The 27530-nt window shown below is 42.2% G+C and overlaps 1 protein-coding gene and 1 pseudogene across 3 annotated transcripts in view; both read left to right on the forward strand.

The window, feature by feature from the left end:
- Positions 1-27530, forward strand: part of SASH1 (SAM and SH3 domain containing 1) — a 185929-nt gene that overhangs the window by 110016 nt on the left and 48383 nt on the right. The window contains exons 5-8 of one of the 2 annotated variants that reach the window (XM_079939956.1): positions 2849-2889; positions 4631-4717; positions 7495-7619; positions 14749-14850. In XM_079939956.1, the coding sequence (XP_079796082.1) occupies positions 2849-2889; positions 4631-4717; positions 7495-7619; positions 14749-14850 (355 nt within the window). The remainder of the gene's footprint in view (positions 1-2848; positions 2890-4630; positions 4718-7494; positions 7620-14748; positions 14851-27530) is intronic. The other variant, XM_079939957.1, reaches the window with a different exon arrangement.
- On the forward strand, positions 7813-10024 carry LOC307195222 (lanosterol 14-alpha demethylase-like; annotated as a pseudogene). Its single transcript has 2 exons — positions 7813-7821; positions 8784-10024. The product of its transcript is annotated as a lanosterol 14-alpha demethylase-like (transcript).

Genomic DNA, 27530 nt, shown 5'->3' on the forward strand with positions numbered 1-27530 from the left:
ATTCCTTACAACTCGATGAAGTTATTATTCTAAATCAACAAAGGACTGAAGAAAAGTACTATTTCTTTAGACCATTTTCCCTTGAAAATATTTCTTTTAGAAAAAGTGAAAGACATATACATATTTTTAGTTTATTACACAGGTAAGTAGTTTATCAAGAGCTAGGGATAGTTGATATAGTTGGTTGTAAGCGGTTAGGTCCTTAGTGTGAGTATAAAAATAAATGTGCCACTTCCTTTGCCATCAGAGGGCATCTACAGAAAGCTTGGTGGTGGCGCTGGTAGATCATGGCCAGTTGAAGTAGGGTGGGCTGAGGCGTATTACCATGACTTTGAGCTACAAATGCAACAGAGTAAAATTTAAAAAACAAAATTTAAGTATTCAAACCTTAGCATAAATATTATTTTCGAAGGATTTCCTGCCTTAATCCCCAGTCAACTAGCCAACTCTACTCAGCTGTCTGCTGGTATTTGCCTTGCTCCTACTTCTGTGGCCTTGAGCACCTTCCTGGCTTGTGTTTTGGTTCCTTCTCTCTCTTTTTTTTTTTTTTTGCGGTACGCGGGCCTCTCACCGTTGTGGCCTCTCCCAGCGGCCATGGCTCACGGACCCAGCCGCTCCGCGGCATGTGGGATATTCCCAGACCGGGGCGCGAACCCGCGTCCCCTGAATCAGCAGGCGGACTCTCAACCACTGCGCCACCAGGGAAGCCCTTTGTTCCTTCTCTTCATCCTCCTCCTCCTTCCTGGCCCTCTCCCCTCCCCCACCTCATGTCCCCTCCCCCACCTCATGTCCCCTCCCCCCTCCCCCCTCCTCCCTCCCCCCTCCTCCTTCTGCTGTTACTTCTCCTTCTTTGCCGGTACTTTGTTCATGTTTTGTCACCCTCCCTCCATTGTACATCCCACTTCTTCATGATTGTCCATGTACCTTACAATAGCATCAACACGTTTTTTCCGAACGAAGGAAACTGAAATAGCTATTTCATAGAAGCCTTTCAAGTAAGTATATGTTTAGGGATTTTCTTTTTTTGTGTGTGGATTGGAGGGAGGAGAGTATATCCTAGAAGCTAAATGTGGCAAAATGTGCCGACGAGGTAGACTTTCCCTACGTTTTCTGCGCGGGCAGCGTGGTAGAAAGGGCAAGAAACTAGGCCTCAAGTCTAGCTCTTCAGCATCCGAGTCCTTTCCCCAGTTTTCTGTTCTTTGCTCTTACTCTGTCCCCTCATGGACAGTAGAGGTCTGTCAGGCTTTGGTGCTAGTCAGAAACAATTCTCTTCTCGCAGACGTGGGGTCTGAAGGTGCTTACAGGGCTCAAGTCTTCAGACGGCAGCCGGCAGTCAGCCAGCGTCGATGCAGCTGTTCCAAAGAGAGATGGCTTATCATAGGTGACTCTGCATGAGAGGAAGCCCCCTGCCCCTCTCCTGTCACCTTAAGTTCTAGAGGTCCTTTTTACCCGCCAGGTAGGCAGAAAATCACTGCTAAGTGATGGGACGTTCTGCTTCTCTTTCTGATTGTTTCAGTGGAACTCTGGCCTCCCATGCTTTCTCAAACTAAAGAGTGTCTCGCCAGATGCCACCTCCACCCTCCATCCGGGTGGATGTACGAGCAGTGAAGGTTCAGGTGTAAACCCCCTGAGCGTCCCTGCTTCTGTTCCGATGCAGGTTCCTTCTTCCTGGTTTTCCTGGTCAGCAAGCTCAGGGACGCTGAACTTGCTCTCTCGGCTCTGGACCCACCTAGAGGAAGATTAATGCTCCGCCTCTGCTCTTTCCCCCCCCTTTTTTTTTCTTCTTGCGGTACGCGGGTCTCTCACTATCGTGGCCTCTCCCGTTGCGGAGCACAGGCTCCGGACGCGCAGGCTCAGTGGCCATGGCTCACGGACCCAGCCGCTCCGCGGCACGTGGGATCTTCCCGGACCGGGGCACGAACCCGTGTCCCCTGCATCGGCAGGCGGACTCTCAACCACTGCGCCACCAGGGAAGCCCTGCTCTTCCCCTTTTGAGAGAACCAATTTTCACTTTCTTTGGTTTCCCTGCCTTCTTCCTTTACGTTGCTATCTGTCTATGTATATTCTGGAGAAAGGCTTGGTCGCCTGCGTTTGGGGCTGGGCTTACTTTTCAGGTTATTTGAGTTCATCTGTATCCACAGTCACCCACTGGCAGCTAGGGTCGGGGAGGGTGTGGGCCGAATCTGATGCCCAGACATGTGTTAATGAACTTGAACACATTTTTAGAAATACTGAATTATTTGCCATCCTTAAAAATGTGGAGCTCTTGTAAAAGAAATGCAGACTTCTGACTTCTCTTTGAAATTGGAAGATCTAGAGAAACACGTAGTGCACTTGCCAGGTGGCAGCAAGGGACCAGAGGAGCTGCATCCTAGCTGCCCCCCTCCTTGGGGCATCCAATCTCCTGTTGCTCGATGTCCACAAACCCCTGCATCCCCCTTATTCGTCCTCCAGGTGACCACTTGACTCATCTGCCAGGTCTATATTCTTATTTTTATTTACCTTCTCTTTCCCACTTACATGAGAGACTTCTCAGTGGCAGTAACTTGACATGTAAGTAATGATTCACAGAAATGGAAGGCGCTTCAGCCATCAGCCAGTGAAGTCCATTCCCTTCATTTCATACAGGTCTTGCCCTGGAGTGAGCGTTTAATTAGTGTTGACAAATGGCCCTCAGCCGCTTTCTAGAAAGGCAGCAGATGGCTGGGGAAGGCCATTGATAAACATTCTCTAGAAATTTCCCTGGCTCTCCTCAGTTGATGGATGCTGGGTACCACTAGTTAGGAGGGTTTTCAGTCCTCACATGAAGGTAAGCTCCCTGGTAATCACACTTGTTTTTCTTTTGTAGGAATCCTCTTCATAAGTCACACTCGGAAGACAGCTCTGTAGGTCAGTACCACTTTTCTTGGTTTAACCATTTTTAATTAATTATTTTCTTTTAATACTTGGCGGAACACATAAGTGTGTGAACATACAAAAACCACAAAGAATCCTTCCACCCAGAAATAAACATTGTTAAGATCTTGATGTGTAGCTTTCCTCTCTTTTTCTGAATTTGTGTGGGTTTCAAAAAAGCATAATATGACTCGTATTGTACAATTGAATGTATCCTGAGCATGTTCCTGCATGACTGAGTATTTTTTACAGTAAAATTCTTAAGTCTGCGTAATATTCTGTCTTATTGGATGTGCCATAATTGAATCAACCAGTCTCTGCTCTGCTGGGCATGGAAGTTGTTGGCAGTTGTTTCTCTATCACAGAGAAACGATGCTACCACTGAAAATCCTTGAGCCTATCCCTGATCATGTCCTTAGGATAAATCCTTCTGTTTGGAACTTTTGAATGAAAGATTATGCACAATTAAGGTGTTATAAAATCCACTCTTGATTTTGTAACATTTCTTCTGTTTGGGTCTAAGAAGGCCTGGCAGAGTCATCATGATTAGGTGCGTAAGTGCTCAAATCAAGCTTTGATTTGGATTTGAATCATGACTACCAACTTTACTAGTTATGACCTTGGGCAAGTCACTTGCCTCTCTAAGCCTCGGTTTTCTCATCCACAAATGGAAACAAGGATACATCATACGTTCATTGTGAGTGAGTATTAAATGAGATATGCCATTAGATACAAAGTGCCTGGATATGCTAAGTGCGGGATAAATGTTAGCTCTTAAGCTGCACCTCCATTTCAGAAACATTAAAATGGGAGAAGGGGAGAGTATAGCTTACAAGAAATACATTCTATTCCCAGATTGCTTGTGATAAAGATTCAAGTAGTGATAATCCTACTTCACTTTGACCTTTTCATGGCCGATATTTGCTGTTGTGTTTAGCCCAGAGGCAGCAGGCACCTTCCACATTCTGGTACAGAGGCAGCCTCAGGCTAGTGGACTCCAGTTTCCTTCTCAGAGTCTTGGGGATTGTCAGAATGTAACGAGGGCATCCCACTTTGACAAATAACGCCCTTAGCCTGGGAGCCCCTTGCGCGGGCTTTCCACGGGTCTGTTTTGTGCCACACTGCCTGGCACCGCCCGTCTAGACTGCGGAAACCAACAGCGCATCACTCCGCTGGACCCTGTTTCCAGTGGCCGTGGAGCAACCAGACACCAAACGGTGACGAAGCCGCAGCTTTGGGTGTGCCCCGTCCACGAGAGCAGATAGGGCTGCTGCTTCTTCATTTTTTTTTTTTTTCGCGGTACGCGGGCCTCTCACTGTTGTGGCCTCTCCCGTTGTGGAGCACAGGCTCCGGCCGCGCAGGCTCAGCGGCCATGGCTCACGGGCCCAGCCGCTCCGCGGCATGTGGGATCTTCCCGGACTGGGGCACGAACCTGTGTCCCCTGCATCGGCAGGCGGACTCTCCACCACTGTGCCACCAGGGAAGCCCTTGCCTGCTCTTTTGATGTTTCTTTATTTCTCATCTTAACCCTACTGTACCATTTCTTGCTCTTAGGAAATTTGCATTTCTTTTAAACAACTTTATAGGCATTTCTAAGTCTTTTCACAAACTGAAAGAGAAAAACTGTCTTTTCGTGAAATCAAAGTATTCTTACAAGCTTTGAGTTGTAAGGAAGAGACTACTTTTGTTATTAATGAATTTATTGCTTGTGCCTTTTTTTTTTCTTTTTTTAAAGGAAAAGGAGATTGGAAGAAGAAAAATAAGTATTTCTGGCAGAACTTCCGAAAGAATCAGAAAGGAATAATGAGACAGACTTCAAAAGGTACTGTAACACAGCTAGCAGACAGTAGGTCCTTCTAGCTCTAAAATGTTAAGAAGCCTGGGCTGCTAATCTAAATGGATGCTGTAAGTTAGAATAAGTCATTGCATGTGCCCATACGCCGTGCAGCCTTTCTGACATTCCTATCATTACTTTCAGACTTCATCCCAGTGGGTTGTTTTTTTTTCTTTTTTTAAATCAAAGAAATCAAAATGGAAAGAGTTCGCAGTCCTTTCTTTTATAGATGTGACAGCAAAGACCAAATCTTTCCTTTTCTCAATCACATCAACCTCAGGGAGATCTTTACTGGCCAAGATGGACCCTAAAAAGGTCCAGAAAGTCTTAGCATTTGTGAGTTTTGGACCCTCCCCCCTGCCCTGCCGCTTGGGGCCTTTGCAATCATCTGAACTGCTGATGCTTTTCTGTGTCAGGGACAGTTATGGGGTTGTTACCCTTGGAAACTCTGTCTAATGGGCTGACATCATGGGAATTTGCCCGGGCTGCTTTGTGAAGGCAGTCCTGCCTCCTCTTAGCTGTGTCTTTTGTTGTTGTTTATATAGTAAGTAAATATGTCATCCCTTTGAGGCCCAGTTGTATAATTTATGTTTCTCCAGTATTCAGACAGGGAGGGGAAACGAAGCTACTTCCAGATTCCAGTCTGGCTGGATAAGGTTATCATTAGATGAACATTTTTAGTTGCTCACCACTGACACGACTTATTTTCTTTTACAAAATCTTGGTGTCCTAGCCTGTGCAGAACGCTTCTCCAGTTATTCCTACACACGGAAATGAGGAACATGGACACAGCGTGTGTCAGTGGCACACCTGGGTTCCTTGGCAGCCATCAGTGGGCTTATTTAAGTTGTGCTGCTGTGAGAGAGTTATTCTTAAGCATTCCCAGTTTTTCATTTTGAGACACACCCAGCATCACTTATGATTCAAAGTAAACCTTGGATTCTAACAAAGTCTTATTTAGAAAGAAAGAAAAGGCGAAAGAGAGAGAAGGGGATGGAGGGAGGAAGCCAACAGTTTACCGGCTCAACGTTCATTTCTTTTTAAACCCAGGCAACTCTCTCCACCACTCGCCTCCACCACTGGAGGCGAGGCAGATAGTAAAATGCATCAAAGCTGCAGGCTCTCCCCTCCCCTGGCTCACACCATTACTCTTCCCGCACAAGGGGCTGAGTGGCAAAGGGCACTTGAGTGGTGTTCTGGGCTGATTGATTACAAAAAGGAAGTGAGATAAGGAAACACAAGGGAACATAAATTCCAAGGTAGGTCCTGAGAAATGGGTTCCCACAAGTCTGCAGCCAGACTCATTCAGTCCATCCGTCTGTACCACGGGCAAATGAAGCTAGAGCCGAGCATCCTGGTGGCACTGATTCCTGTAAGGTGTGGATGGGAACAACAGGGTGGAGAAGGATGGAGGGTGAGAACTCTGGCTGCTCATGACGGCCCACCTTCACCGACACACTCTCCCCACACGCTGATCAAAGGCACGTACGCTGACGTGGCTCACCTACGTGAGACGTGATGGCCGTTTCGCTTTTCAAGAAAACACTTTCAAAGGATCCTAACTGAGGGATTCTCTTTCCCTCTGCAGTTCTGCCTGCCTTCAGTTTTTTTGTGTTTTTTTTTTTTTTGCGGTACGCGGGCCTCTCACTGTTGTGGCCTCTCCCGTTGCGGAGCACAGGCTCCAGACGCGCAGACTCAGCGGCCATGGCTCACGGACCCAGCCGCTCCGCAGCATGTGGGATCTTTCCGGACCGGGGCACGAACCCGTGTCCCCTGCATCGGCAGGCGGGCTCTCAACCACTGCGCCACCAGGGAAGCCCCCTGCCTTCAGTTTTGAGCTAGAAGTTGAGTTCCCCTCACGGTTTGGAAACATTTATGAGAGTGATACTTTCAGATACATGCATAGATAGTACCTTCCTTCTAATGATCTCCAGATGTTTCACACCTGAGATTATATTTATTTACACGTGTCCCCTGAGGAACAGCAGTCAAATTGATTAGTAGGGATCTAGGCTTCCACCAGGATGAAGGTTTTGTCCTGCAGCAGACGCTGTGACCTTCAAGTTCTCTGCTGTGAAAGAGGGTTTCCTCTCCCTCCTCTGCAAAAACATCTTGTTCGTGTTTGAAATGGAAGGACGCAGAGAACCTTCAGCCGAAGGAGCCTTGGAGTGCTCGTTCGCTCTAGCCGGGTCTTTTTTTTTTTTTTTTTTGCGGTACGCGGGCCTCTCACTGTTGTGGCCTCTCTCGTTGCGGAGCACAGGCTCTGGACGCGCAGGCTTAGCGGCCATGGCTCACGGGCCCAGCCGCTCCGCGGCATGTGGGATCCTCCCGGACCGGGGCACGAACCCGCATCCCCTGCATCGGCAGGCAGACTCCCACCCACTGCGCCACCAGGGAAGCCCTCTAGCCGGGTCTTTAAATTAGTTCTCTGCCTCACCTGTCACTCCAGACGCCCTGTCAGCCTTTTTCCAAAACTCCTCCACTAGACCCTCCATCACAAAAGCTCTGATCATTTTGAAGGATTTGTTTCCATGGTAACATCCATTTGTTCTTGAAGCTTTTTTCCAAGCGAGATAGGCGCACTGGCTTCCTACAAAGCAGCCCATTCCTGGTCCTGTGGCTCCATCAGTAACAGCGCTAGACGGTGCGCCTGAGTTACGTCCTTCTCTAGTTCTAGATGACAAGCCTTCAAGACTGGCATCCTGTTTTATCTTTTTTATTTTCTTCTTCACCTGTTCCTATTGTTTTTCTTCTTCGATCTCCAGGAGAAGATGTGGGTTATGTTGCCAGCGAGATAACGATGAGCGACGAGGAACGGATTCAGCTGATGATGATGGTCAAGGAAAAGATGATCAGCATCGAAGAAGCGCTTGCTAGGGTAAGAGTGCAGGTGTGTGGTTTTCATTTGTGAGCACTTGACCTCCTGACATTGACATATGTTGGGGGATTGCTACAGACTGAATGCCTCCACCCCAACCCCCCGCCCCTCCCCGCCAATTCATATATTAAATCCTAATGCCCAAGTCATGTTATTTGGAGGTGAGGCCCTTGGGAAGTGATTAGGTCATGAGGGTGGAGCCCTTATGAAGGGGGTGAGTGACCATGTACAAGAGGCCCCAGTGAGCTCCTTAACCCTCCTCCGCTGCGTGAGGACACATGCTGTCTGTGAACCAGGAAGTGGGTCCTCACCAGACACTAGATCTGCCAGCACCTTGATCTTGGACTTCCCAGCCTCCAGAACTGTGAGAAATTTCTGTTGTTCATAAGCCACCCGGTCTATAGTGGTTGGTTATAGCAGCTCAAACAGACTAGAACAGGGACATCAAAGGGTATGGGAATATACTGATAAGATTGATAATGATAAATTACTAAATAACCACCAAAGAAAAAGTAAATGCAACCATTATAAGCATTAGTTCTGTAAGACGCCTTCAACAAACTAAACTTTGACTAACCTAAAAGTCAGGCTTTATGTGTAAACCTTAAACTTTTGCTTACTTTCATTTCTGAGTAGATATTACAGTTTATTGTGTCATATTTTTTTGCTCTGAGTTAAATTAAGCACTGAAAGAAGCCTAATTAACCTTTAGGACACCGGAGTAGTGTTTGTGATAGCAAGATAGCAATTCTTAAGAGATCTCCTGCTTTGTTGTCGCCCAACCAACTGGCTGATTAATTCTTGGATTCTGACTTTGAATACTTGGTTCGGGATGGTGTAGACAAGTCATAAATTAGGCAGGTTTAGAACTTTCAAGTCACTAAGGAATCATTGAATGAGTTATGACTTTAACATTAAGCAGAATCTTGAAGGTCTGAAACCTTGAAACAGTGCCAGACATACTTTAGTTCAGTATACCTGACTCTAAACCTCAATAGTTAAAAAAAAAAGTTTGATTTGTTGCTGAGACAATGCTGGAAAAAAAAAAGTGCTTGAGGGGAGTGGGAGGTGGGACCTGTAGTAGGAGACCTGAGGACCAAGGCCTCCACCAGATGCCCATCTGCCAGCTTCTCTCGCTCTGTTGGTTCGGAGGAGCAGAGGTGATCTTGCCTCCAGCGTCTCTGGGGGACTGAAGCAGTGCCTGGTGACCACCTATGCCTGCCCTTCACCCTCAGTCTGGTCTCCCTGCTCCACCGTGCCTTCGGCCACCCCGTCCAGCTGCCAGCTAGGGCAAAAAATCCACCAGACGTCTCTCCAGTGCCATTCCTTGAGCATGCCATAGCGCTTGAAAAAAGTCCAGCTGAATTCCTAGAAAATGCATATGAGAAACACGGACCTGTATTAATTTTACCATGGTAGGCAAGATGTTTACTGACGTTCTGGTGAGTCATGCTGCTGCATTGCTGTTTATAATTGTAAATTTGCAGATCTAAATGCAGAAGATGTCTGCAGGCATCTGACACCATCTGTGTTTGGAAAGGGAGTTGCATAGGGTGTATCTAACCCAGTTTTCCTGGGGCAGAAGAAAATGTTAAAAATGTCCTTAACATAGTCAACTTCAGGTAGCACGTTTCTATAATCAAAAAGGAAACAAAGGAATACTTTCAAAGTTGGGGAGAAACCAATTTGTTTGATGCTGTTTCTGAGCTGATAATTTTAACAGCTAGCCATTGTTTACATGGAAAGGAAATCAGAAGTCAACTCTATGAAAAGGTGGCACAGCTGTATGCAGGTTGGATGGAGGTTTTAGCCATGGAGTCTGTCTGTTGCCAGGCTGGCTGCCTTTGCCTAATTTTAGGATGGAGCTCATCAAGACATCAATGATATTTCCTATAAGGCAATCCAGAAACACAGAAAGAAAAAATTGATGACGTTCTCCAAACTTTATTAGATTCTGCACACAAAGGTGGGCATCCTTTGACAGATGATGAAGTAACAGGGAAGCTTGTTGGTCTGCTCTTGGCAGGGCAACATACATCCTTGGCTACCAGTGTCTGGATGGGCTTCCTTTTAGCCAGAGACAAAACACTTGAAGAAAAATGAAGGATCTCCCTCCTTTAACTTATGATCAGCTCAAGTATCTAAAATTTATTTGATTGCTATATAAAAGAAACATTAAGAGTTAGACCTTCTGTAATGACCATGATAAGAATGGTCCTTCAGGGCATCAGGCATGTGTTTCTCCCACTGTCAGTCAGAGTCTAAAAAAACCCATAGGTATTTAATGCTTTCATGTTACTAAAGAATTATTATAATGTTTCAGGTGGCTGTCTAATTCTGTTTTATAAGACATTCTACAAGAGGTTAAAACATTTGCATTTTGAAATTTCTATGTGTTTTTACATTCAGCGTAGCTAAGGAGGAACTTGGAAAATAATGTTAATTAGCTACTCCACTGCACTTTTTGTATTTGAATTTTCTAAAGTTATGCCCCTTCAACAGTTTATTTACATAAACTAGCTAGTAAATATTTGTGGTGTTCAGGGCACTGACTTGCACAGCCCTTGGGGCACATGGAACACAATTCAGAGTTCATTAGACACTAGTGTACTTTGATATATATTTCAAAGATTCAAACATTTTTTTTTTTTTTACCATAAGTTCACATGCTGCCATTTAGACACAATTAACGTACTGTGATCATTTTACCGTTGTTCAGATGACGTTGCATAGCCTACTGCTCTTCTTTTACGGTGTGAGAAATTCAGTTCGGAAGACTGTGTGTGCAAGATGTTGATGTGGTCCCTGTAAGAAATACTAGGGTTGGTCTTGATTTACCAAGAAGTTGTAATATTTTCTTTTTCTTTGACTTGTTAGGAATACAATAACTTCTGTCCTGATGTGTTCCACGTCGTATTTTTGCAACATTAATGAATTTAAATGAATTAATTAGAAAGTTTGGGGGGGAAAAAAAAGACCCATATAGAATGTCTAGACCTTAATCCTGATAGGACGACCAGCATCAGGAGAGAAGTTTGCCTATGTGTCATTTGGAGCTGAGTGTATCCCCCAGTGCGTCGTCGTATTTGGGAAAATTTTGCCTATGTTCAAATGAATACAGTTTGGTCCACTGTGCTTTGTTTATATGAATTTGATCTCACTGCTGAGTATTTTCCCCCTGTGAAGTATACAGCTATGATTCACATTCCTGAAAACCCAGTTGTCAATACAAAGATGAAAATGGCTGCAAAGAAGCAATATGGGAAACACCATTGTCAGCTGCAAAAGCATTTGAAGAGAATGAAGTTTACAAGATAACTCTGTGTACACACTGTGTAATTTAAAAAGACAGCAGCTTAACTTATGATTTTTATATTTTATTAACTGAATAGTTCCATCAAATCTAATGGCATTTCAAACATTTTCTAATGGTTTTATGATGGTTACTTACTCTGTATGCTTTAAGGAGTCCAGCACATTGGTTAAAAAAATCGTTTAGGGGGATCTAGAGTATTAGCGTATTCTAGACAACACCATTTACAGGTGCTAATTTTAAGACTGTTCATAGCTCTTGGTGAGTAAGCTCAGGGTATTCAAGTGTTGGACTAGTTCTGCAAGGTATAGAAAGCCCATGAGACACTTGGAAGCTACAGGTTATTAACTTATCTGGGTAATTTATGTGGTGTATGTGAGATTGGGAGGGTAAGGAATAAAGTCACTTTTAAAGCTTTGCGTAAAGGAGAGCAGTATTGTTTTGGTATGATGGCGCTCAGCCATGATGGGGCTATGTTGTTGAAAAATATGTCCTTTGACGTTTTAACTGGAAGCAGTGTCTAAGGAAATTGAGAGAGATTTATGACCATGATTTAATAATCACGTTCCCTAAAAAATAATGTATCAATATTGATACTAAACACTTGCTCATGTAATTTGATCTAATTACTAAATATTGTGTATTTATCCACCTGATAAATATGTGTTAGGTTCCACAAGGTCATATCTGTGTGGAAGTCCGAAATAAAGTCCTTGTGGGATTTGATGTTTGTCACGGACTTGACTGATGTTTTGGGCATGGAGAACTTTTCTTAATGCCAGCTGTCTTACGTCAGGTTCCCTAGAAGCAGAGCCTGAGATGTGGATTCTTGTGCACATGATTTATTGAAGAAAAGCTTTCAGAAGAAACCTGTAAGTGAGAGAGGGAAGCAGGAGAGGCAGAGGAAGAAGCTGGATAGAGATGTGATTTCAGGAGAAGTCTAGTCTCCGCCTCAGCCTGATCCCACAGGGAGGGGTGGGGAGCTCTGGAAGGTGAATTGCACTGTAGAGTTTGTCCTGCCAGAGAAGAAGAGGCTGAAAGGTGATTGGGGAGGAGCGAACAGCCTTCTAGGCATCTGTGGGGAGACAACGCCTGTCAACCACGGGTAATTCTCCTGAGAAGGGTATATAGATGTGAGTCCATATCTACAGTAATTGGGAAATCATAGAACAGTCTTTTAAAGGGAGTCTGGGCATCTGTTATACCAGAGCACAAGATTATGAGCTGAGAACCTATATAAATTATTTCCTCGTAGCAGGTATTGTGCATCAATCATAGGAATGTGGACAGCTAGAGAGGCTCATGGAGAGAGTCCATAGGGGAGCAACAAAGTGATTGAGGGTTTTTTTAAATAGGTCTCTTGGGCTGGAATCGGAAAGAATTTATCTCAGAAAAGAACTTATTCACTGTCTTCAAGTATATGAAGGGTTATTAGACAGTACGTCTTGAGGACGTACTGCACAGTGTTTTGTTTTCATCTCTACTGAGGAGAGCATGAAAGAAAATGAATGAAAATCGCAGCTGGAGGGGATTTAGATTAAATATAATAGAAATGTTCTCTATAATAAGTGCTCTTAGAAATGGAAACATTTTAGAATCTCTCTCCATAAAGGTCTTTAAGATAGAATAAGCATTAACCTACTACAGATGGTCATTCCTCTAAGAATCACGTCATAGACTTCCAGTGTGAGAAAACTATGAGACTAGGGAAAATAAGATATGAAGGTAGACAGATGGACAGGCAGACCGACACCCACACCCACACTTTAAAATGTCATTATTTTAAAACTTCCAGAATCAAACGAAAACTCTATAAATTTGCTTTAAAATACACAAGTTTCTCAAATGAACATCGTCAGTTGTCTTTGGGAGCAGAGTGGAATACAAAAATGTGATTCTGTAAACAATAACCAGGTTCTTTTCGTTGTAAAATGCACTTTAAAAAATTGTTAGAGATCCTGGTTTTCTTTTTTTTTAATTAGGAAATTAAAAAACAAGGTAAATTTGGATAGAGCACAAATCTGAATCTTTATCAGAAGAAGCACATGGGGAATTCCCTGGCAGTCCAGTGGTTAGGACCCCGCGCTCTCCCTGCTGAGGGCCCGGGTTCAATCCCTGGTCGGGGAACTAAGATCCCACAAGCTGTGCAGCCAATAAATAAATAAATGAATTTTTTTAATAAAGAAGAAGAAGCACATGTACTCTTAGGCACCAACGTCAATGATGGAAATGGACGGATAACAAAAGAAAAATATTAAGTCTGTTTATGATTGACTAGTGAGGAATTTGTTTTGTTTTCCTAAAGATGAAGATTTTATTTATTTAGAAAGTAGAGCAGAGACCCTGAGAAAACAAATGATAACACCCTTTTTCAGAGGCAGCTATTTCGATCATACAGGAAGAATAATGCACTTCAGAAACCAATATATCTGGAAAGGAAGAGCATTCTAATATGTCACTTAAATGTATTAGAGAGATTAGAACAATATTAATCCCCCTAATATACTAGAAAGATTAAAATAATATTAAGCACCTGCATAGCAAAAGTTCAAATACCTGGAGTTGATGTGAACTTTGAGCTTTCTTTTATCTGAAACCACAAGGGTGATAATAATACCGTCATAAAAAGTCTGTTGCATGGGTATAGCATACTAAGAGCTCTGCTGCATTACCTTACTTTATTCTGGTAATAGTCCTGTGATATAGTTTATTGTCATCCCGTTTTCCAGGTGAAGGAACTGAGGCACAGAGAGGTTAAGTAATTTGCCCAAGGGCTTCCAGTTATTTGGGAGCCCTTACCTGTTAATCAATACTGTCTGCCTCCCCCTCGTCCATTTCCTGTCTCAAGTGTGCACAGAAAAGAACTTCATAGTAGAAATAATGCTTTGGAAAGTTGCTTTTTCCTAGAGGACTGGCATTGCCACGTCCACACAGCTCCAGTGGAAAAGGACAGTCCTGGCACCATCTCCTGGGCTGTCAGGTCAGATTGTATCTGCTTTTTGGTGTCTTGATTCATGGAACATGATTTGATCGATGTCTTAACTTCATATCTAAAAAACTGTTTTATCACAGAATTTTAATGCTGGGACAACTTATTTGTATTACACACAGAGTTAAATTTTTACGTATTTTATGAAAACACACCTGGAAGTTCTCACATTGGCCATTCTGAAAGATCTTTCATCTAATTCTGCTAGGTTAAATTTGTTGGTTTTCTATAATATTTCATTTTGTCCTTCTGTGTTTTTCAAAAAGTAGAAACCTAGTTTTTAAGCCCAAACTTTAAATGTCTCTGAACATATTCTAGGTATCTGCTATTTTCCTCTCATCCGTAGGATCCCCAATAAATCCCATAACACTTGTTAGGTGATAACATTGAACTGGTAACACGAGGCAGTCTAAGCAAAACAAGCAAGCGATTGTTAAGTCAGTTCCGGGCTTCCACCTCTGTTTTACTAAAATGTCCTTAGTCTACATATTTTGTCTTCCACAAAGAGAGGTAACCCAAAGGTCAAGCTACAGACAGTTTCTGTTATCGAACTTATAATTGAACTGAGAAAGGTGTTTTGATGTTGGAGAAGGAAAATCAAGGTTCTTTTTGGAACACAGAACACAAAGAGTCTGTTGTGTCTCTTGGTTTGATTTAGATGAAAACCTGCGGGGGGCGGGGGGACGTGTTTCTCCTTTCATTTGGGTGACCCTTGTCTTTGGCTGGCACTTAGTCACCGACAGTGGTGCGAAGAAGGTGCCCAAAGGATTCATTCTGCTGCTTGGTAGACAGCCTTGGCCATCATTTCCATTTCAGTCTTCCATTTCCTCTTGTTGCAGCTCAAGGAGTATGAGGCCCAGCACCGGCAGTCAGCTGCCTTGGACCCTGCTGACTGGCCAGACGGTTCTTACCCACCATTCGAGGGCTCATCAAACTGCAATGTAAGTTTGCTGTCTCTTTGAGCATCTTAACCGCTCCTACTAAAAAGGGACAGCCTACACAATTTGAGCCTTTAGACTTCTTTTTGCAGGCACCAGCTCCCACCTGGATCCGGAAAGAGGTGTCTCTTCTGACGTGTTACTCTTTTCTTTACTTGGTAGCTGGGACAGCGCTATTCATGCTGTTTTGTTTTTTTTTTTTTAAATAGAAGTAAAGTAGACACAACTTAAATTTTACCATTATAAGCATTTTAAGTGTTCAATTCAGTGGCATTAAGTACATACACTTTGCTGTACAACCATCTTCACAACCCACTTGCTGAACTTCTCCATCATCTGAAACAGATATTCCATAACCATTAAACAATAACTCTCCATTCTCTCCTCACCTTCCCTAACTCCTGGCAACCACAGTTTGCTTCCTGTCTCTATGAATTTGACTAGTCCAGGTACTTTATATAAGTAAAATCATACAATATTTTTCCTTCTGTGTCTGGTTTATTTCACTTAGCACCATGTTTTCAAGACTCGTCCACATAACAGCTATACTAGAACTTCATTCCTTTTTGTGGATGAACAATATTCCACTGCACGTATATACCACATTTTGTTTAATTATTCATCTGTTGTTAGACACTCGGGTGTTTCTCCCTTTTGGCTATTGTGAATATTGCTGTTATGAACATTGGTATACAAGTGTCTGTTTGAATCCTTGCTGTCATAGCCTTTCCGTATATACGTAGGAGTAGAATTTCTGGATTATACGGTAATTCTATGTTTAACTTTTTGAGGAGCTGCTATACGGTTTTCCACAGTGGCTGTACCATTTTACATTCCTGACAGCTGCGTGAAAGTTCCAGTTTCTCTGCTTCCTCACCGACACTTGTGATTTTCCCATTTTTGATATGTCATCCTAATGGGTATAAAATGATATCATTGTGGTTTAGATTTGATTTCTCTAGTGTCTAATGATGTTTAGCATCTTTTTATGTGCTTGGCCATTTTTATACATGCCTCAGAGAAGTGTTTATCCAAGTTATTTGCCCATTGTTGAATTGGGTTTTTTGTTTTGCTGCTGGTTGTTTAGTTGTAGGAGTTCTTTATAGAGTCTGGATATTAATCCTGTATCAGGTACATGACTTGTAAATATTTTCTCCCATTCTATGAGTTGCCTTTTTACTCTCTTGATAGCGTCCTTTGAGGCAGGAAAGTTTTTAATTTTGAAGTCCAATTTACATTCATTTTTGGTGTCATAACTAAGAAATCATTGCCATATCCATTGTCGTGAAGATTTTCTCCTATATTTTCTTTTAAGAGTTTATAGCTTTAGCTTTTAAGTCTAGATCTGTCACCCATTTTAAGTTAATGTTTGTATATAATATAACATATGGGTCCAACCTCATTCTTTTGTGGGTGGATACCTTGTTTTCCCAGAACCACTTGTTGAAAAGACTGTCCTTTCCCCCATTGAATGGTCTTAGCACCCTTTTTGAAAATTAATTGACCATATATGTGAGGGTTTATTTCTGGGCTCTCTTATTTTATTTCTTTGGTTTATATGTCTTTCCTTTGCAGGCATCATACTGTTTTGATTAAGATAGCTTTATAGTAAGGTTTGAAATTGGGAGGTGTGAGCCCTCCAACTTGGTTCTTCTTTTTCAGATTGTTTTAGCTATTAAGGTCCCTTGAGATTCCATTTGAATTTTAGGGTGGGTTTTTCTATTTCTGTGAAAAGTGCCATGAGATTTTGATAGGGATTTTATTGGACCTGTAGATTGATTTGGGTAGTATTATCATCTTAACATGAAGTCTTCCGATCTGTGAACACAGCTATTCTTCCATTTATTTATGTCTTCTTGAATTTCTTTCAGCATTGTTTTGTAGTTTTCAGTGTACAAGTCTTGTCTCCTTGGTTAAGTTTAATTTTAAGTATTTTATTCTTTTTGATGCTATTAGAAAATGAAATTGTTTACTTAATTTCCTTTTTGAATTTTTTATTGTCAGTATATAAAGATGGAACTGATTTTCCTGTGTTGACTTTGTATCCTGCAACTTTGCTGAATTTCTTTATTATCTCTAACAGATGTGTGTGTGTGGGGTGTGGGTGTGGGTGTAAAATCTTTAGCGTTTTCTACATATAAGACCATGTCACCTGTGAGTAGAGGCAATTTTTCTTCTTCTTTTCCAGTTTTGATGCCTTGTATTATTCATGCTATTTTAATGTGACCAAAACATTGCTTCTCAGGAGTTCCACCAAGATCATAGGAATTAGAATTCCAGAATTTCAGATAGACATTTCATGGTGCTATCATCAAACTGCATGGAGTGAGGATGGAGGGAGTTAACCTTTTTCATCTATTATTCAATTTTTTTTTTTTTTTTTTTTGGTTTTCAAAATTTTGTTTATTTGAGTAGTTTGTAGCTACTGTGCAGTTGTTTTGTTTGTTAGGTCCTCTCTTCCTTAAAGTCTGGAAGCAACTCTACCTCCATTTCCTTAGACTCTTGTTTCCTCTTGTCAGTGTTCCATATAGCCAGTCATCTTTCCAAAACATACCTCTCTTCTTACATTCGTGTGTTTCAGAAAAGCCTGATGGTTTTCCAGTTTTACAAGATAACTTCCAAACTTCTTGGCACACTCAAGACCCTCTGTGATCTGGCCTTAATCAATTTCTCTACTCGCATCTGTCACCCCTTGCTCCAGTAGGTCTCCACTCCATCTGCACTGGACCCTGAATGCCTTACTGATCATACCTTGTAATTTCACACTCTCTGCTTTAATTTCTGCATTTCCTCTACCTAAAATGTCTTTCTGCAAATTTTTCCAGGTAAAAGTCTATGCATCTTTCAAGGTGAAGTCCAACTGCCACCTCCTCTGAAACTTTAGCATCCTCAAGTGTATTTTTATAGCTTCCTGTTCTGTGCTTTGTTAAACTAGCTTGCTACATAAAACCTAACAGTTATCCTGGAGTATCAGAATTAATTGTATATATTTCAACCTGCATGGAAATTGTGAGCTCCTTGAGCAAGAAAGGCAGCTGTATTATCTTTGTCTCCAGTGAGTGCCTAACTCAGTGTTCAGCTCGTGTAGCCTGCTTGAGAAATATTCAGTCAACAAACTTGCATTTGAATGGTCATCCTTCCGGGCTGCTTTAAGAGCATGTTTTGTGTCTTGAGACTATAGACTTAGTCTTTACACTTCTTTGCATCTAAGTAACAAATGATGGCATATCATTAGTAAACATAACCCTCCCACTCCCTCCTTGTCCCTGATTTCCTGAATCAAACAGCAGATTCCATTGCAGCTAAAATAAACAAACAAATAAACAAAAAACCCAAAGGAGTATTCATTTGAAAGCTCTGCTTGGTTTGCTTTTGTGTGGAGGGGACTGAGACGTTACCATTTATAATAATAAATGTGTCATATGCTAGCCAGCAGCATGTCCTGGGACCATGAGGTAATCAAAGGAACCATGTCCATGGTTTTCACTGTGCCTTTTGGGGTCTCTTATCCCCTAGTTCTAACATAATATAAATGTAAATCATGAATCCAAAGAATCATGAAGAATAAATATCGTAACTCAGGACTGATGTGATTCAAACCCAGCTCGGGGGAGAACACATAGCCTCACTTGTCCATAGTGGGTCTTCTAGTGTCCGTCTCACTGGATACTGTCCTGATTAATAGCATCTGAGTCAAGGGAGAGGTTACAAGACTATCCATTCAGAGAAACAGGCCTGTAGTAGAACCTCACATACTTAGATGGTAAGGAGAGAGGCTCATCTCATTTAGGAAAAAGTTACTATAAATAGAGTACTGTAGGCATTTTGAACAAGCTGCTAAGAAAGTATTGTACTAAGTATTGGTTTGTTGAACCCCTTTCAGAGGGTAAATCACAACCATCACCTTGATATCAGCTGACAGAATGAAATGGGTACTTCTTAAAAGTTGGGCATTCGTTCTCTTGAGCCTTTCTTCGTTCATTTAGGAGGCATCTGTGGAGCCTCTGCAGAGTGCTTGCTATGTGCTAGGCTTCACGCTAGGTATCCAGGTTACAGAGGTGAAGGAGAGAGAGAGGCCCTGCCCCAGTGGAGTTTACCCTGCAGTGCAGAGGTTAAAATTAGCCTCACACGTGCTCACACAGATTCACGTACATGATTACATGATTAACTCCTTACAAACTGTTTCTTCATAGACGTCTCAAAAATAAACTCAGCCTTTCCTAGTTGGAGGGAGGGCCGGGGGTACGATGTGCTCCTTCCACTTCCGGCACAATTTCCCAGAGGCTCTAGAATGACTTGTCTTTTTGCTGAACGATGTAGGTGAAGACAGTCTAGTCAGCAGTGGAGTTTTCTGAAGAAAGGCTGTTTACTCTGTAGTTTGCTCGCTGCCTTTGTGCAAACACCCGACACCCATGTTCAGTCACGCTGTTCGTTACTTCATGCTAATGAACCGTTGGCACCGAAGTTCACTTGTACTTGATTGGGATCCCGACGTACGTGACACTTGCCCTTCTCACCCTGACTTTAGTCTGTCCCATGTTTTCCTGGAGACTCAGCAAGAAACTCCATCCAAAATATTCCTTCTCACTGATGCTCCATTTGCCTACTAGCAGGGTAATTAATTTCAGATAATTCCCACTGTGTCCTACTCCAGCTGCCTTGGGTTCGGTGCTTTGATTATCTTTTGTGCGAGGGCCAGGGCTTTTCAGCTTTCTATCGATTCTTTTCTATACTGAGATGCAAATAGCCCACTGGCCATAGTGGGGAATGCCCAGGCCATGGAAGTTGCAGAGATCATAAGGCCTTTGTCACCGGACCTCAATGCCTATATTGATGGCTGTCGTGCTTTAGGGTTTCATTTGCATTGATTCATAGGCTTCCCCCACCCCCAGAACTGGCATTCGATAATTGCATGTCGCTTCACAATAAATCCATATTCACATTCTCAGTTTCCAAGAGTATAAAGTACTAGAGATAGTTACCAGGGGAAGTGAAATACAGCTTTCTCTTTGCCAGAGGGGAATCTGTTCTCTGCCGTTTTTCTGTTGTGAGTGTTAGAGTTTTTAAAAAGAATTTCTGGTTGAGTACTTAACTGGATTCCTTGTTAAACATCTGAACGTTTATTTTAATATTTTGCATTTTATTTTAGTAACTTTTGTTTTCCTTCGCCTCCTGCAGGGGAAAGGTGGTAAGGGTTCTCATTTTAAGCTTTCAGCTTTGTGCATTGAGGTTCAGTTTACCTTCTGATTAAGAAAATGTTTAAAGAAATTGTGCTCTCTGTCTTACTGGGGTTTAAAGTTTTTTTACTCAAGGCGTGCATTTTAGTAAATCATAGTTTTTGTTTTTACAAAAGTGGTAGGTAAGAGTTGGTGATCTGTACCTGAAATACTTGCATTGAACTCTCTTTCCGAAAAATGTCAAACTGTAAATTATTTGATTATGATGCTATTCAAATTATTTTTTTAAATATATAATATATAAAGAAATAGTAAAGCAACAACAAGGACAGTAAAGCACCAGAGCTCTTAGAGTCCATTGCAGACATCCAGTTTGGTCGCGTTCAATTGTTTCACTTCATACAAACTGTGTTCCAGAAAAAGTTAGAATTATGTTTCTGTATCTGGAGCTCCTTACCAGGGTGAAGCAACTATGGTGAAATGTTTTGTGAAGTGAATTATTTTGTAAATCAAGTCATCGTTTCATAATCGATCACTTTTACATTTGGGGAAATTTAGAGTTGGGAAATATTTGTGCAAAGAGTGCTATGTTATCACTGTGGTGTTATAATAATACCTTACATCTGTATGTGCATCTCTGCATAACCTTTCATTCCAATTCTGAATATAGCTTTGCCACTAACCTGGGGAGCCAGGTGGTTGAACTGTGTCCAGATTTGGGGTAACAAACACACAACATCAGGTGGTCATTTCTTCCACTTTTTACAAAATACTATTTTAAGTGTTTCCCTGATTGAGGACTTTCAAGGTTGCAACTAAAATATCCCCATATTGTTGGCATGATGCAAGACTGTTAAATCTTTTGGGGGCTTTCTAAAATTATAAACCGTAAACTTGGCCCTCACCAGCAGATGGTTTTTACTGAGGCTTTTCAGAGTCATTTCACCTACCTCAATTACAGCCATTGTCTTCCAGCCAGAAGATTCAGGTCTGTTGTTTTGGAAGAATAGGTTGCTATAGCCTTAGTCTAATCTAGAACTTTCTAAAAGATAGTGTGCTGAAGGCCCGGAGAGCATTCCACAGAGTTACTTTTTTTAGTGGTTCTTGGGGCGAATGGCCTAATTTCTATTACGGCCAAAGAAAAGGTGGACAATTTAATCATTTAATACAGAATGTGGTCAGAGAACAGAGCTCATGCTCATGGGGTGTTCCTTTCGGGGGCAGAACGATGCTTCTGCTTATCCAAGAGACGTCTGTAAATGCAAGGTGCTCTTTTCAGGGTCCAGGACTCTGGGTTGAACCAGATCTTTTAAAACTTGGCTATTCTTAAATATAATTAATAAAGTGAAAATAATTCTTATTTTGAATAGGTTTCTTTTACTAGGGTGAACTTCTAGACAATGCCTATAAGTTAAAATTTATCAGAAGTTTTATTTTTATATTGCAAAGGTGTTAAAGGAAGATAGAAACCAATATTATTAGCTTTGTTGTTTGGGGAAATCTGATTCCCAAACAACATTGTCATTTTTTTAATGACAATACATGATGAATTTACAGAATTGTCTTCCACCTGTAGATAGTACCAGCGATTTTTTTAAAATAAGGTTTCATATTTTTGCTGACTTTGAGTAAATATTTATTGGATGCATAAACTATGTGAAGATTCACATAGACCTTAGTATTAAAGTTGACATTATAAGTCCAGTAAAGGTATCTTTATGTGAATGGTTGGCCTTCTTTCTACTGTCTTTCTGCTCTTATATTATTGGTTTTATAAGGAAATATAAGAGAGAATAGATTCCAAGCATAAAAATAACTTACATTACTGAATGTAAGTTACTGTTTGCTTTTAATCTTGTTGATAAGTTTTCTTTGAATCTCTCTTTCTAAAGGATTTTTTTCCCTAACAACATACAGGTTTTAGCTGAAAAGGGTTCTCACTGGCAAGGTACGTTTTGATTTGTGGCTAGAAAATGGTTCTGCTTGTAGCTTTAATTCTTATACTAGCTAGGCTTAAATACAGCATGGTGGAATGTGTGCTTTGACTCTTTATTTCTTGAACAGAGGAAGAGCTTTACTCAACTCATTTGACTTCTTTTTTTAAAAATTTATTTATTTATTTGGCTGCGTTGGGTCTTTGTTTCTGTGTGAGGGCTTTCTCTAGTTGCGGCAAGCGGGGGCCACTCTTCATCGCGGTGCACGGGGCTCTCACTGTCGCGGCTTCTCCTGTTGCGGAGCACAGGCTCCAGATGCGCAGGCTCAGTAGTTGTGGCTCACGGGCCCAGTTGCTCTGAGGTATGTGGGATCTTCCCAGACCAGGGCTCGAACCCGTATCCCCTGCATTGGCAGGCGGACTCTCAACCACTGCGCCACCAGGGAAGCCCAACTCATTTGACTTCTAATTTGACCAAGAGAAAGAGCAGAAGTATGGCCTAGTGGTAATTTGCCAGAGAGCTTTTTTACCCTCTTTGCTTGGGCTAGCATGTTCATGCCATGCTATGTTACACTGTGTCAAAAAAGGAACACTTTTCTAAATCTTTCTAAATATAACTATGGCAAAGATAACTCTTATTGATTCAGGTCTTTTAATGTGTACTTGAAGCCTTGAGATGATTATTCAGAGTTTCATAGACACCTTCTACAAATTCCTTTTTTATTTGGCTGGGTGGGAACAGGAAGCAATATTCCTCTTAATTTTAACAAATGTAATTTTGAAATGAAAATGATAGTAAAATAGAGACATATTAAAATTCTCTTTAGAAGAGTAGACGTAATGATTCTTTTTTTATAAATTTATTTATTTATTTTTGGCTGTGTTGGGTCTTCGTTTCTGTGCGAGGGCTTTCTCTAGTTGCGGCAAGCGGGGGCCACTCTTCATCGACATGCGCGGGCCTCTCACTGTCGCGGCCTCTCTTGTTGCGGAGCACAGGCTCCAGACGCGCAGGCTCAGTAGTTGTGGCTCACGGACCTAGTTGCTCCGAGGCATGTGGGATCTTCCCAGACCAGGACTCGAACCCGTGTCCCCTGCATTGGCAGGCAGATTCTCAACCACTGCACCACCAGGGAAGCCCCGTAATGATTCTTTAGACCTGTAGCTTATGGAGAGACTAGAGACAAAATCAGTCCATTGAAATAACGTGTCACAAAGTCTTGTGAGAAAGATGACTTTTGCTCTCACTGGATATAAGCTGACCAAGAACCACTGCTTAGATGACTTCTTGTCATTTATTCCACACCACCCTCTCTCCCCAGCCTTGTCCCTGGGAGAAGGGCCAAAGTTTGAGGCGTGTGTTTGCTGTGAGTCCCTTGAGATCGTCATCTTTAAACAAAGTTAGACAGGAAGGAGGCTCTGGCCTCGGGAAAGCCAGGCGTTTGCCCGGTGAGGGGGCTGGTTTAAGCTCACAGATGTGAGTCAGACTTTGGGTCCAGATCCCAGCTCTGCCACCTATTAGCTCCGCATCTGAGGGCAAGTTGTTTCATCTCTTTGTGCCTCAAAACTTGGGCTGAGGGCTTCCCTGGTGGCGCAGTGGTTGAGAGGCCGCCTGCCGATGCAGGGGACACGGGTTCGTGCCCCGGTCTGGGAAGATCCCACATGCTGCTTAGCAGCTGGGCCCGTGAGCCATGGCCGCTGAGCCTGCGCGTCCGGAGCCTGTGCTGCACAACGGGAGAGGCCGCAACAGTGAGAGGCCCGCGTACCACAAAAAAAAAAAAAAACACCTTGGGCCGAGTGTATCTACCTCACACGGGTGTTGCAAGGATTAAGTGGCACCAAGTAAATACCCAATGAACGCCAGCCTCTATTGCTTTATGTGACGATCTTCTACCTCGCCATTAACTGTCATTCTTAAAATACTGGAGTTCCCGTCAAAAGTTTTATTTTTGTACATGCCATTAACGTGGCAGCAGCGCTTCTGCTTTTGCGTATTACGGCAGACAGACTGGAGTTGTCAGAACAAGCTTAATGTAAATAGCGTGTGTTTAATTGGTTATGTTTTTACCAAACACATAATAAGTTTATTTTCTGTTTCAGAACGTGTAAGTGTCTGTGGGCTTAGGAATGGGTCTGGTATGATTTCAGTTAACATATGTGGCCTTGGGATTACTGTTTGGGAAAAATAAACACTAATTGTATTGAAATTATCTAGGGCTATATAGTGACAATGAGGCCGTCTCATTGAGCATGTGGGTGTGCGCTTCCATGCCTGTTACGTTGGGGGGTACTCTTCCAGCAGGCCCAGAAATAGTTGGAAATTTGGCTCTTTGCACCTGGCAAACCAGCCAGGTATCAGTACACGTCTATCTTCACTGGTTTGTATGGTCACAGGGAGTTGAGGATGCTGCCTGCACACCCTCCTCAACACATCAAGGGCCACGTGAACAAAAGTAAATAACGACGGAATACCCAGATACAATATAATCTGAGGGTTATGTAACCTATTGTTATCATTTTTAAATTTAAGTTAGTTTTCGGGCACATTCTGGTCTGTTCTTTCGGGTTTTTTTTGTTCTATTTTGTTTTTTTGTGTACGCGGGCCTCTCACTGCTGCGGCCTCTCCCGTTGCGCAGCACAGGCTCCGGACGCGCAGGCCCAGTGGCCACAGCTCACGGGCCCAGCCGCTCCACGGCATGCAGGATCCTCCCGGACCAGAGCACAAACCCATGTCCCCTGCATCGGCAGGCGGACTCCCAACCACAGCACCACCAGGGAAGCCCCTGTTCTTTCTTTTCTTTTTCTTTTTTCTTTTTTTTTAAGATTTTACTGTCACCCTCAGCTTCATCTTTCTTTCTTTCTTTTTAAAATTTTTTTGGCCGCACTGTGTGGCTTGTGAGATCTTAGTTCCCTGACCAGGGAATGAACCTGGGCCCTCGGCAGAGAGAGTGTGGAGTCCTAACCACTGGACTGCCAGGGACTTCCCTGTTGTTTCTTTTATTAGGTCGAACCACGTGAACTGGAAATATTAGCTTTTGACCTTAAAAATAGCAATCTCATTTGTCCAACCTAATACGTAAATACCAAACAGGATCTACGACACGTACCCTAGCTAGCTGATCATATGTAAATACAGATATTTGTAATATAATATGGGTTAAGGATTGGCATTTAGATTTGCAATGCCAGTTTCTTACTTCACTTTTGGGATGAACCTTAGGGAGCTTGGGGTAAGTTAAGAGAGGATTTCCATTACCTGTTTAATGATAGTGATTCATCACATGTTAATTCCTCATTAAATCATTTGCCCTGGTACCAAATCTTATATAATGGATGGGTTGGAGAGAGACCCAGGTCTTATCATGGTTCATGGGTCAGATACAGACTGAGGGCCGCTTCCAGCCTAAGGCAACTTACTGAAGTCATGGACTGCCCTTCACTTGTTCAGAGTCCATTTGAACTGTAAGTCACTATATCAGAACTCAGAACTATACCCAGTCATCAAGGACATTCATCTAGAAAGCAATATTTTTTTTTTTTTTCTGTACACGGGCCTCTCACTGTTGTGGCCTCTCCCGTTGCGGAGCACAGGCTCTGGACGCGCAGGCTCAGAGGCCATGGCTCACGGGCCCAGCCGCTCTGCGGCATGTGGGATCTTCCCAGACCGGGGCACGAACCCGTGTCCCCTGCATCGGCAGGCGGACTCTCAACCACTGCGCCACCAGGGAAGCCCTAGAAAGCACTATTTAAACACAACCAAATTCTAATTCAAATTCTAATTATTCACAGAATAATTTCTGTAGAAATATCCCTTTATTCTCTGCTCTGTCCCTTTTCGTTTCCCTCTTTGTATCACACCCTCTCTCATCCCTGGTTGGTTGTACTATTACTAGTATAATTCTAATAACGTTGCATAATTAGTTCCTACAAGGACACTTCTTGCACTGTGCTTTTGAGCCAGAGTGTAGGTGAAAGAATGAACATTCTTTTACTCATTCATTGTGCAGACATTACTGAGTACCGACTATATGTCAGTCCCTACACACAGGAGTTTATATTTGAGAAGAAGAGACAGACAAGTGGATAGCATGGTTGGGGCCTTAATTGGAATATTTCTACCGAGTGTGTGAAATACGCACAGAAAGTCCATGAAGCCCCAGTGAGGAGAGTGTGGAAAGGCCAGTGAAGGTGACTGAAACTGAGCAAGGGTTCCCCAGGAGGAGGAAGAGAAACCTGTTAGGTAGACGGAGCAGCAAGGCCAATGGCTTACGTGAATAGGTGGGTGAATCTTCACACTTGGGTCATACGAGAAAATGGATTTAAATAATAAAGTTTTTCTCAGTATCAATATTTTGACTAATACGGTATTGCTTCTTTTCTTTGCTCATTCTTATTTATAAATTGGCTCTGTAATAGGTGGTTTGGTTCCTTATGACTGCAATTTGTTTTGTTTTTAAATGAAGTATAGTTGATTTATAAAGTTATTTTCAGTTAGTTTCAGGTGTACAGCAAAGTAATTCAGTTACACACACACACACACACACATTTTCAGATTCTTTTCCCTTATAGCTTATTATAAGGTATTGAATATAGATCCCTGTGCTATACAGTAGGTCCTTGTTGGTTATCTGTTTTATACCTAGTAGTGTGTATCTGTTAATCCCAAACTCCTGATTTATCACCCCCACCCCTTTCCTCTTTGGTAACAATAAGTTTGTTTTCTGTGTCTGTGATTCGTTTCTGTTTTGTAAATAAGTTCATTTGTATCATTTTTTAAGATTCTACATATAAGTGATATCATATGATATTTGTCTTTTTCTGTCTGACTTACTTCACTTAATATGATAATTTCTAGGTCCATCCATGTTGCTGCAAATGGCATTATTTCATTCTTTTTTATGGCTGAGTAGTATTCCACAGTGTGCACATATATATATATATGCGCCACATCTTCTTTAACTGTTCCTCTGTCAATGGACATTTACGTTGCTTCCATATATGATTGCAGTTTTAAAATTTATATCATTCGTGTTTTTCATCTTGTCTTTGAGGTCTCATTTAATTGAATTCATGTTCTTCTTTAATTATTTTATAGGGAGAAGCAACTGTTAGGAATTGCTTCCTGTTCCTTGAGTTATATTTTCTTCTGATAGAGAGATGGGATCAAAAGATAGAATCATTGTGTTTGTCCATGCCTTTTCTCTCTCTCTCTCTCTCTCTTTTTTTCCCCTTGTTATAGTTTGTTTGAGTAGTTCTCATGCATTTCTTTTCACTTTGATCATGCTTGGGTAACTCAGGTCACATTTTCTGTTTGTGCTGATATAATGAGGATTTCTTTTTGACCTGTTTGCCGTGCTGTCAGACAGTGGAGTGTTTTCCTTCCTTTGTCTTGTGACCCATTCATGTTTGCTGTTGCTGTAGCCCAATGTAATAGCTGGGGAGGTGGGAAAACCCAGCTGAGGTGGAATGTGGTCTTCGTTGGGATACCGGGGCTCGGCTTTCTCTCTCCTAAGTTTGTTAAATGTGCTGCGTCACTGTTCACGATGCTTGCTTAAGGGTGGGGCAATGGGTACACC

This window comes from Stenella coeruleoalba, assembly GCF_951394435.1.
Source record: "Stenella coeruleoalba genome assembly, chromosome: 12".
NCBI classification, from domain to species: domain Eukaryota; kingdom Metazoa; phylum Chordata; class Mammalia; order Artiodactyla; family Delphinidae; genus Stenella; species Stenella coeruleoalba.